General features: G+C 53.2%; 1 protein-coding gene across 1 annotated transcript; it reads left to right on the forward strand.

The window, feature by feature from the left end:
- The first annotated feature begins 6,686 nt into the window (after positions 1-6,686).
- On the forward strand, positions 6,687-11,685 carry LOC119514146 (protein PIMREG-like). The gene is made up of 5 exons (XM_037809757.1): positions 6,687-6,727; positions 7,233-7,540; positions 9,144-9,439; positions 10,022-10,117; positions 10,694-11,685. Exons 2-5 carry the CDS (start codon positions 7,247-7,249, stop codon positions 10,713-10,715), a joined length of 708 nt encoding a protein of 235 aa, XP_037665685.1. The 5' UTR covers positions 6,687-6,727; positions 7,233-7,246; the 3' UTR covers positions 10,716-11,685.
- Positions 11,686-11,943: the final 258 nt, after the last annotated feature.

An 11,943-nucleotide genomic window follows, 5' to 3' on the forward strand; every position in this document is an offset into this window, starting at 1 on the left:
GGAACTTTTGATGAGATTACTTCAGTTAAGGTGTGGTCTGGTTGAATCAGTATGGCTATTAATCCTATTCCTGGATGCCTTACAGAGAATCCCACAGAGAAAGAAGCCATGGTGTTGGGGTGGGGGTGGGGGTAGGGGTGGGCAGCCAAAAGCCAGAAGTCAACAGAACCCAGAAAAGAAAGGAAAAGATGCCACCATGTGCATTGCCATGTGGTGGAAAAGCTAAAGAACCCCAAAGACTGCCCACCAGCTAGAAGATACACACCCCAGGAGGAAGCAAGCCTTCCAGCCTCTGAAACCGTGAGCCAATAAATTCCTGCTGTTTAAGCCAACCAATTTGTATATTTGTTTTAGCAGCCAGCAAACTAAAACATCAGATATTCATTATACTTTTAGTCTACTTTTGTCTATGTTTGTAATTTCCCATAATAAAATGTTTGTTTAAAGATCAGCAAGTTTTGCCATTTCTATCTGTGCCACAGAACAAGGGGTGCCATAAATAGGAAAAAAAAATTGCAGTGTTGGTAGAGGTGGGAGGAGGGCAGAAAAGTGAGCAATGGACAAAAGTCTCCAGAATCTATTAACACGGTGCAAGGGCAGGCCTCCTCCTAACAGGCACGGCACTGCTCCCAGGTGCCACCAGCCGGCCATGGCGCCGATTGCCATTTGAGGGGCTGTTCTTTCAAGTGAGCCCATCTTCATATTTACAATGCAAGGAATGGGGATGCCGAGTTTGCCTTGTGGAGTTTAATTTGACCCCCAGCTTTCCTGAACCACGGCAACCCTGCAAAGCTGGAGAGGGTGGGTAGATTCTGGGAAAGAGCCAGCACGGCCGATTTACGATGGTGTCACACCAGAGCTCAGCCATCTTGTTGCCCTGCATGGACATCAGCAGGATTTCCCAGATCTCGAGCTTGAACATATTCCCAATGATGATGTGCATGGGCTGGCCCACCCGCTTGCTGTCGTCGATCACTGTCTGCTGCTTGTCGCATTTTGTGGTGTGGAAATGGAAGGTTACCTAGTCACCAAGAGAGGGGACCCTTGTCTAGACATATCCCCTATGGTCCAGCAGAAGCCCCCTCCTCCCACCCCACTGTCCTCAGGGGTCAGTTCGCCCAACCCTGATCAGATGCCTCAGACCCCCAGAGTACCCCCACCCTGCTTGGACTCCCCCAGGGATGAGGAACTCACTCCTTCCAACGGACCCCACACCTACTCTCAACAGCTCTGAGTGTCAGGAAGTCCTTCCTTAAGTAAGTCCTAGTTCTAAGGCCACAGACACAGCTACTCCAGATATGTGATCAAACACCATGACCCCTAAAGGTCCCTTCTCTGCACTTAGCATTTGGGGCTCAAGAAAATTCCCAGAGGAATTTAGTGTGCCCTCACTGCCACACTAAAGGTTAATCTGCGAAGGACCCAAATTGCCAGGTGAATGGACACAAATTCAGAGCTCTGCAGATGTCCAAGATTGGTAAGCCCAGGAAGGACCTGCCTGGCTGTCTTTTGATCAAGTTGAAGCTGTTTGAGGTGCCATGTGGCATGGCCACTATGGGTAAGGCTGCCATCATAGGGAACCCATCTTGTCTGGGGAGCCCCATCCGATCTGGGGGAGCCCCTTCTGGGCTGGGGCAGCCCTATCCAGTCTGGAGGAGTCCCATCTTGTCTAGGGGAGCCATGCCCAATCTGGGGGAGCCCCATGCAGTCTGGGGGAGCCATGGCCCTGCCTCCTCAGAGGGTGGCCCCACTTACTCAGGATCTAGTGATGAAGGCCGGGAGCTCCCCTGTGACCCGTGCAGGATGATCTTCTTGACCCCTTCCACTTTCAGGAACAGAGCGGGGCCATGGCCCCCAGCCTGGCCCCAGACTGAAATAACCCCACACAAAGGCACTTAGGCAGCTGGGACAAGTGGGAATTTGCCCTGCCAGAAGGGGCGTGGATGAGGGGGCTGTGAGTAGGGGGCAGTGCCCCTCCTGGCCCCTGTGCTGCCCATTGGGACCATTTGGGGCAGCCTGGTCTCCTACCCCATTCACCCCCTGCAGGTAATGTGGGGGACCCTGCCTGACACCCACCTTCAGAGCGTCATGCTTTGGTTTTGTTCCACCCCCAAAAGAAAGAGGTCAGCTCAGACTTTCTTTAAAAAGTGAGGGGAAAGCAGCTTGTCATCGTGAAGGCCAAATTCTTTGGCAGAATTGCTGAGGAGAAGATTAAGGGCGTGGAGGGGACCCTGTGGCCTGGTGGCTTAGAGCCACATGGAGTTAGTTTCACTCAATGCTGACAAATGCTGGGATCCCTTGTGGCCTGAGCACAGGGTCTCTGGTAGCACCTGTTCATCCCTCCTTGTGCAGCCAGGGGTGAGCCTTGGCAGTGTAAGGAACCCACCTCAACAGGTTCTAGGGGTGAGAATGGGGCGATTATTCTCCTGGCATCAGAACCCCTTCTCCCGCTAAAAGTGAAACTTCCTGCAAAGACGTGGTGTTTGGCGCCACCTTGTGGCCGACATAATTCTTAGGCCTCCGCTTCCCGCTGTACTAAGGAAGGATTCTGGGCGCCACAAAACCATTCCCCCCTTTTTTTGATTTGTTACAAAAAGAAGGCACACAGGGCCCTGCTATGGGGGAGAGGCAAGGACCCTGGACTAGGAGCCAGATAGGCCTGAGTTCAAAGGCTGCCCCAACCTTTTATTTACAGGTTCTGTGGCACTGGTCTCTCCCATCCTCTCTAACTCCCTTTTCCCAGTTGTGAGACAGGAAAATTGACTTCCTCTGCCCTCCCTCTCCACTCCCTGGGGCAGTGGGCAGGACCCTGTAACCCAGCACCCCTGAAAGGGTTGACTTTCTTGAGGAGCTGTTAGCATAGAGGGGGTGAAGCCTGGGCTAATTGGTTCAGACAAATCAGGCCTCCTCCAGGAAGCCCTCCCTGAGTGCTCAGACACCCACCAGCCCAGTCTCCATGTCTCTGTGAGGACACGACATAAGGGGGGAGGGAGTAGAGACTCTTCCCTCCTCTGTTCCGGCCTTTCTTCACACACAGCAACCTAGAGGGGTCTGCATACATAGGAGGTAGCATGGATCCATAGATAATTAAAATAAGTCATTACCAAAAAAGGTCTGATGCGGTTACTTTGGTTTGGGGGCTTGTGACACACAGCAGGGTTGGAGTAGGGGTTGCTTTTGAGGTCTAGCGATGTTCTGTTTCTTGACCCAGGTGTTTACTTTATAAGTATTCATTATACTTTACTTTGTTTTATGCATTTTTCTGAGGGTTATAATTCGCAATAGAAGGAAAAAGTCTGAGCATGTCTACCACTGCTAATGAATTGCTTCCCATAGTAGAAAGGTCAAAAGGCACCGGCAGACTGTAGAGATATTTAGGAAGTGGAACTATAGGATTGGCCCCTGGTTGGCTAGGGGTGCAGCAAGGGGGGAAGGGAAGGTTGAAGCTGATGAGTTAGAAAATAAAATACCAGAGCACATCACACATGGTAAAGGCTTGTTTGCTTCATTACGGAGAAGAATGAGGGTCCCCTGCTGGGTTGTGCCCAGGTTCAGGCCACAACCCCCAGACTGACCCCCACCCCCACCCCAGCATCTCCTCACAGATCTTATTGACAACTCACTCCTCTCTTAGAACTTAGCAAAGGTTTCCCACTGCCCTCAGGATAAGTTCCCAACCTCTTTCGTGGTTTACACAGCACTACAGACTCATCCTCTGCCTCTTGCTGCACCATTTTTCTCAGCCAGGCTCAGCTTCTCTGGGTCCCTGAATTTGGCAGGGCTCTGGACTCCTAAAGTTGGCCTTTGCAAATCCCTCTATCTGAAACGCTCTCCCATCTGGTTTTGTTCCTCTAACCCCTCAACTAGTATGCCATATGCTCAGGGAAGCTGCCCTGACCCCCCTCAGGTGAGGTTCCCTGCTCCCTTACACCCCCTCCCCCCATTGACTTTACCACTTTTCATTCATGACATTTTGCATAATTGTAATTGTTTACAATAATGTGTTTTAACTTTCTGGACCAGGAAACTGGTGAAAGTTTTGCTGACTTGACAGGGAGCCACCAGGGGCAGGACAGGAATGGAGATCCTTCTCCATCCCCCTCCCCAGCAGAGGCAATGGTGAAGCTGGACCCCAGAAAAGCCTCCAGTGTGAACAGCTGGCTGTTTTTTACCTCCTCCTTGCAAGAAGCAGCAGGAGCCTCAGCGCCTACTTATCCAGTAGAAACCTGCTTTCCTGGGCACATCCTTCTACCCGCCCCCTTGCTCCATGACTCCATGCAAGGCAATGGGGGATAGTCTTCTCATTCAGAAGGAAAGTCTCCTTCCCCTTTCTTGGGTTTCCATGGAGATTGATCTTCCTTAACCTGGCTGGCCAGCTGGCATGCTGAGTGAGGGAAGGGTAGGAGAGCTCCTGGAGGGAGGGAGGCATGCCTCATTACAGGTTCGCTCCTTTTGGATATTTAATGAGGCTGGTAGTCTAAGGTTAGGAATACAGGTATCGGAATCCGACAATCCAGGGTGTAAGTTCCAGCTCCGACAGTTGCCGGCTGGTTGTACAATCTTAGGCAAGACCCTTCACCTGTCTGAATCTCACCTTTCTCATCTGAAAAATTGGTAAGGATTCAAAAAAATATAGAAGCTATTTAGCTTCTTTATTATTGAGGTCTATGACATGCAATAGGCACCAGGGAGAGACCTGTGAGAAAACAGTCCAATCTGAAAGATTTTGTTTCTAAGTGTTTCACCTCCACTGAGTCCTTTCCATACTTTCAACTTAGTTTTCATAGAAATGACTTTCTTTTCCCTCTCCTATTTCACTGGTAATGACATGAATTAAATTCCTTAATTACAATGACAAGTTCAACTGGCATAAAGAGACAGGGAGCAGATACCCCTGACTCTTGGTAAAAAAAACTTAACTGAGGGGAGCAGCATGAAGAGGCAAACTAGAGCAGTGTTTTTCAAACCACAGATCATAACCCACCAGTGGGCCATTGAAAAAATGAATTTAGTGAGTTGTAACCATCATCTATTTAATGAGCTAGAAACTAAAATATCAGAGCACATCACGAATGTTAAAAGATCATTTCATGTAGCCTTTGTTCCTGTTCTACATATGCATGTGTGCTGGGTTTCTCACCATGGGCATTGGCCCCCTTGAACATGCCCTTCCCTGTCCTAGGGAGACCTCCCGCCCTATGTCCCCTCAACACGAACATGAATACATTCTTTGCCTCAACTTTCTATGAACTCAATTTTGTGTGATTCCTTGATTAATTGATTATTGGTTATTTGATTGATTAATGTCCATCTCTCCCACACACACTGGACTTTGAGCTCCATGAGTGCAGGGCTATATTTATTCTGTGGACCTTTGTAGCGCCAGTTCTAGCACAGTGCTGACTATACCTCAGGTTGCCCAGTAGGTATTTGGAAAGACAAGAGACGGAGCATGGGGGAAGAGAAAGAGGGCTGGGGGAGACCACGGCCACTTCAGTTGGGACATGTTGGTTTAAGGTGCCTGCACTGCCCCGGCTGGGGTGGGGGGTCGCTTGTCCTGGAGGTGGTTGGCTGTACCTGTCCCCAGGGAGGTCCAGGTCCAAGGTGGCCATGTGAGGGGCAGGGGAGAGGCAATGCGGCACACTGGTCAAGCTCATGAACTCTGGTCCCAGACTGCCTGCGTTTGAATTCTTGGCTCTGCCACATGTTGGCTGAGTGAAACATGGGCCAGCCTAACATCTCTATAACTGTCTCCTCATCAAGTTGAAGAGACTGTAATGAGGCAAGGATGAGAAAGGAAGCCAAGCAAGGAGAGGGCAACTGCTGCATTGAGATCATGTAAAAGAGGGAAAAAAGGCAGGGAAAACTTTTTCAGCAGCAGATTTTTCACTTGTCTGGAGGCTAATGGCAGGGAGGTGGGGGTGGGAGGATTCAAGACACTACAGAAAGGGGAGAGTCAGTGGGGCAAGGCTGGAGGGGTATACATGAGCAAGAAGAGGGGCTCAATTGGAGGGCAGGGAGATCCCACCTCCAGGGTGGAGAGTTCGGAGAATACAGAGAGGCAGTGCGTTGTCTCAGTGCTCAGAAAGGGAGAGGGTCATGGGGTCATGAGGCAAAACTTCTGTGGGAACCCAGAGCTCGGAACCCCCCAGCCCCTGGCTCTTTCTGACAAACCACAGACCAAGTAAGAAAAGAAAGCCAGACGTCTTGGGCAGGGTGGGAGGGGTCCCTAGTTGACTGGGGTTGGCAGAAGCTACCGACTGATGGGCCTGGAACTCGAAGTGAGGAGACCCAGGGTGTTTTCGGTGCCCGGAACCCCTCCACCCGCCACTCCCCGCCCCACTCAGACCAGTCTGAACCCCTGAACCCTTTGCAGTTTCCAGGGAGGGAGCCCCGAGCGTCAGAGGTGGCGTCCAGGAGGTGGCGCGGGGGCCGGGCCGCCAGGAAAGAGGGCTCTGACCGCGGAGGGGGCAGGAAGGACAGATACAAAGCCGGGAGAACCCGGCGAGGGGGCAGGCCGGGGCGGGGTCCAGCGGGGCGGCAGGGCCAATCCGAGAGCGGGGCTCGCGGCCGCGAGAGGAGGAGGCCAATCGAGTCCCGGCGCGACCGAGGAGGCGGCCAATGGGCGGGGAGGACGATCCCGAGTGGCCCCGCGCGGAGTTTCGAATCCGCGGGCGTCCGAGGGGGCCGCGGGGCGCGGCGGCTGGGTGGCGCTGGGGGCGCACGGGTGAGTGCGCGCCGGGCCGAGCGTGGCCTCTGCTCCCAGGAGCCGGGGTGGGGGGAGCGTCCAGCTGGGGCAGGCCCGGCCTCTGGGGCGTCTGGACATTGCAAGGCTCCAGACGAAATGGGGGGCGTCGGTCGGCCGGCCGGGGTTTGGGCGGGAGCGCGGCTGTTGGGGAGCCGCGGGCTGGGCCCTGGGCCGGGGGCTGAGGCTGGGCGCGGGCAGGTCCGGGCTCTGGCTGCCTCCCCGCCTGAGGCAGAGCGCGGGATGGACGCTGGAGTGAAAGGGCAGCCCTTTGGGAAACTCGAAGGGAGGGGCTGCAGGAAATGCTCACCATCCTGGGTCGGCCCCTTCTCTCTTCTGGGTCTTACCTTTCCCTCTTCCAAGAAGCGTTCTCCTTCCCGCACCCACCCCATAGACCTCCATCCCGTCTCCTCCCTGTACCCAGGGTCCCTGTGGAGCATGGGAGTGTGGGTTGCCTTGCTGACTTGTGCTTCCACCTCCTCCCCAGGCTGCTGCGGGCAGATGGCCTCTCGGTGGCAGAGCCTGGGGGCCTCCAGGCGCCGGAGATCGCGCCAGGACCAGGAGCAGCTCGGGGAGAGTGAGGTCCTGCAGCCTGTGGCCAGCCATCAGGAGACCTCCTCGCGGTCCCTGGGCTCCCTGTGCAGGGAGTTCCAAAGGAGGCTGCCCCTGAGGGCAGTCAGCCTTAACCTCGGGCCGGGACCCTCCTGGAAACGTCTGGAAAACCCAGAGCCAGGGCAGCAGGGCCTGCAGGCTGCCACTCACTCAGCCAAGAACGCCTTGGGTGCCGTGTCCCAGGTAATGCCAACAGTGCCAACCATTCCTTTATGGGAGGCTTCCTTTGTGCTCAGGGAACCCAAAGAATAGAGACTGCTTGAAGACAGGAACTCAGATCTTTTCACTGCTGTATAACCAACATTCCAGATAGATCCTGGCACATAGTAGGTGTTCAACAAATAGTGGAGTGAATGAAAACAGTGTCGTGGAAGAGACAGATCCTCACAATACAGAGTGAAAAGAGCTGTGACGAGGAATGGCAAGCGAGTGGCTGTAGGAGCTAAAGGTGGGGGGACAACAAACACAGGCTTAGCCAGTGAAGGCTTCCTAGAGGAGGCATTTCCAAGGAGTTCCCCGGGCAAAGGAGAAGCGTATTTAAGGCAGGTGAAGTAGCATGAGAGCAAGATGCTAAGGAGAACAGGCAAGAATTTAATCTGGGTACGGCCAGAGGACAGAGCAAGTTGGGCACAGAGAGAGGTATGGTGTGCCAAAGCTGTTTAGACTCTCTCAAGAACAGCTGGGGGACTGGAGAGTTGTAAGCAGGGCAGGGATCTGATGAGATTTGTATATTAGAAACAGTTCTTTAGCTACCTTGATAGGAAAGGGATCAGAGGCAGATCCCGAGGGTCCTGGGGGCCTGGACTTGCAGAAGACTGAACAACCTCAAGAGCTTCTCCAAAGATACATTTGAGAGGATTTGGTATCAGATGAAATTGAATGGGCAGGAAGATGTTGTCTATGTTGGGTGTGAGGTGCCATGTGTCTTCCAACCAGACAGGTCTTCAAACCTGAAGCTGGAGATGTCACCTAGAAGGGACAGAAGCTGTGAAAGTGAAGAGATCTTCAAGGAGTGGTCTCCAAGGAGAGAGGCAGGGTCCTCTTGGCTCCTGGTAGGGAATTCTGAAGATGCAGGGAGAAGGAAGCTGTTTCTGAACCCTTTGCAGAGAGGTCTCTGAGCCAAGTGTTAGCCTTTGTCTGGACGAGCCCTGTGATCCTTTCTGCCACCTCCAGGGATCAGAGAAATGAAACGAGGTCACTTGCCTGAGGTCACATGACTCCACAATTTCAGGTTTTGTGCTAACATCTGGACTCTGGGCAGTCCAGCTGATGAGGAGACCCAGCTGGCACATCCTGCCCCCAAGCTGGTGGGAATGACCTTGAATGCCAGTGCTGTGAGTTAGGGTTTGAGCCTGTGGGCAATGAGGACACATAGAAAGGCTCTGGGCACCCAGTTGTCATGGTCAGAACTGCCCTTTAGAAGGATCTCTCTGTGGACCAATGTGGCTGATGGACTAGAATGAGTGAGACCAGGGGCAGGAGGATAAACCGTCTCCTGGTGTCGGGGACTGGAGCCTGGTCTTGTCTGGCCTTTCTCTTGGATCTCGAAAGTGGGTTTGGACTTAGACAAACGGAGGCTCTTAAGAGTCAGAGAGGTCTCTTCTGCCTTTCCAGGGACTCAGCATGCTGAGTCATTTCATGTGGTGTCATCCACAATCCTTGCCCTGAGACTAAAAGCAGCCTGTAGGACAGCTGGCAGGCTAGGGGTTGGAGGAATGGCCTGGAGACCCTGGAGAAGCTCCCCCTTGGTGTTGTGTGTGCTCACCTTTCCATGTATCTATCACAGAGAATCCAAGAATCCTGTCAAAGTGGCACCAAGTGGCTGATGGAAACCCAGGTGAAAGCCAACAAGAGGAAGAGAGGGGCACAGAAGGGCAATAGCCCCCCACCTGGCAGCTGGAGCCAGAAGAGTACCCGGCTGTCTGGAGCTGCCCCTGCCCGCTCAGCCCTGGGCCCCTGGGAGAGGAAGAGTCACAGCCTCTTTGCCCATCTGAACCCACGTGCCCACCCACCGCGGCAGTCGAGGAGGGAGGCTGCCTTCAGGAGCCCCTACTCCTCAACAGAGCCCCTGTGCTCTCCCAGGTAAATGGGGCAGCCCCCTGCCCTGGGCTGGTGGGTCCAAGTCTAGGCACGATTCTTCTGACTTGGCCCACAAAAGACTGATGGGACCCAAGGGGTTTCTGGGCACCTCCCGTGGCTGCCCAGGAAACCAGGGCACCCGGAGCTGAGCCATATCCGTGTTCTGGCCCAGCTCTGCCCCTACTACTGGGGGACCTGGGAAGCCCTTAGAGCCTCAGTCCCTATCTGTAAGAAAAAGAGGTGAGCTTAGCTCTGGTTGGACCATACTCACCCAAGCCTCCCAAGGGGCTCCAGAGCAAGTTTTCAGCTACCAGAGGGATTTAGCCCGGGCTGAAGCTCAGTCTGCAAGTGAGGAACTGTAGAGCTCCCAGCCCTCGACCTTGACCTCAGGGGCTTTGATGTCCCTGTTCTTTACCAGATGCTCCAAATCACTCTGATGTCACTTCTAGGGTATTGGTCTGGGGTGAGCATTCCTGGCCTCTACTATTTATCTCCTGGCCCTCAACCAGGTCCCAGTGCTGGGTTGAAAGGGGCTCCTGAGACACATTTCCAAATAGTCACTGGTGTGCTTTTCCTTTTGTTCAGTGAGTCTGACAGTGACCCAGAGCCTGTGGGGGCAGGAATTCAGCATCTCCAGAGGCTGTCCCATGAGCTGGATGAGGTCATTGTGGCTGAAGAGAGGTGAGCTGGCATCCCACGCTTCAAAGCAAGAAATGGCCAACAGGGTGTCCCTTAGCTATGCTCTCTTTTCAGGCAGGCTTCTGGCTCTGGCTCAAACTCACTGTGTGCCCCTGGCCAGTTCCTAGCCCTCTGTGAGCCTCAGTCTCCTTGTCCATAAATGAGAGGAGATGAAAGACCCAGATTGGGATGGTGGCCACGGATGCAGCCTGAATGTGTGAGGTCCTCTGGCCATGTTTGTCCATCGCCTTTCCATGTGGCTGGTTACTTGGTCTAGAAAGACCTGCCCTTCTTCCAACTCTCTCCAAGGCTGTTCCATGCTCTGCGTGCCCATGGAACTTGGGAAAGCTGCATGGTTGCATGGAGTTCCTGGTCTCTGCTCAGAGCCCTGTCCCCAGGACAGGCCCAAGCCCCTGAATTTGGCCCATTTCCTCTGCTGTGTAATGACCATGATGGCCTCTTGGGGAGGCTCTGCCAGCTCAGTTTGGTGGGTTGTGTTCTCAGGTCTGGTCTGTGCCAGGTCACAGCCTCTGGCACCCCGTGGCACTGACCCCTCCCCTCCCCCTTTTCCATCTCTAGTGACCGTTTCTCTCATCTGTGACTGAAGACCGTGTCCTCAAGTAATGCCCTCGCCCAGGCTCCTTTCTCAAGTTCTCTTCTTCTTCCTCATGTATGAGCACTTAGGTGTATGTGGACGCATGTTCTGAAAAATCCCACAGAGCTGGTGAGCATAGCCGAACAAGAAGAATGCAAGTCTTACTACCCGCTCAGAGCCAGAGCTGCTAACCTTCCTGACCCCATCACTAATTGAGCCTGCTGGGGCCCCCAAGGAGCTGGAACCACCTTCCAACCCCCAGTTTGAGGGGGATGACTATGATGTCCCCATGTCCTGCGGTTTGAATACAATGAGGGGCACTGAGGGAGCTCTGTCTTGCAGGAAATGAGCCATATCTGACTACCACAACCACTAACCCAGGATGTCCTGGAGGAAGCCCCCAGGAGTTGACAGGACCCCCTGGACCACTGCTAACAAGGACCTGCCTGACAAGGGACCCAGAGCGGAGGTTGCTGTGGGTCCATCCATGACCACAACTGGACCCATCCATGACCTCCTACCACAGCCTGAGAGTGACTTGGGGGCATCGTGGAGAGGTGGGGAGATGGTTCTTCCTGCCCCCAAGCCTTGTAGCAGCCTCATCTGCAACATGAAGCATAGGCACTAGAAGGTTTTTGGGAACTCTAAGCTTTGTCCCCAGGAGCGGGGTCTGTGGGAGTCACCCACATATTCACTCATTTCCCAGTATTTCCCATACCAAAGCTCTTGGGAACCCAGTTCCCATCCCTGCTTCCCCTACCAGAACCCAGGAAGAAGGGACAGGAGAGATTTCCAAGCTTACGGGTATTTCTATGCTTAGCGCAGGGCACTATGGCGTGCAGGGAGAGCGTGGCACTGTTCAGGAGCAATTTCTGCCCTTTGTAAGTTATTTAAGAAGTCTGCTTTGTCACTTTAGTTGAAAGAAACCAGCATGACTTTCCTGGATAACACTGCTTTTTCTTAATAAACATCATCTTTCTGCATCTGGTGCCTCTTGCCTTCCACCCATCCTCCAGGCCTGAGCTGGGAGAACACGAGTAGCAGGAAAGGTTTACTCAGCTTAGTTCAGACCAAAGCACATTTTAAAGGCAAATAAGGTTTTTTTATTTAAGTAACAACGCTTGAGAGTTAAAAACAAGCTCACATCAAAATCAAGACCAGTTCTAAAAATCTTTTAACTCCATAGAGGGTTTTTTTTTTTTTTTTGGTCTTGTTAGAAATCTGATATTTTACA

This window comes from Choloepus didactylus, chromosome 18 (assembly GCF_015220235.1).
Source record: "Choloepus didactylus isolate mChoDid1 chromosome 18, mChoDid1.pri, whole genome shotgun sequence".
NCBI classification, from domain to species: Eukaryota; Metazoa; Chordata; class Mammalia; order Pilosa; family Megalonychidae; genus Choloepus; species Choloepus didactylus.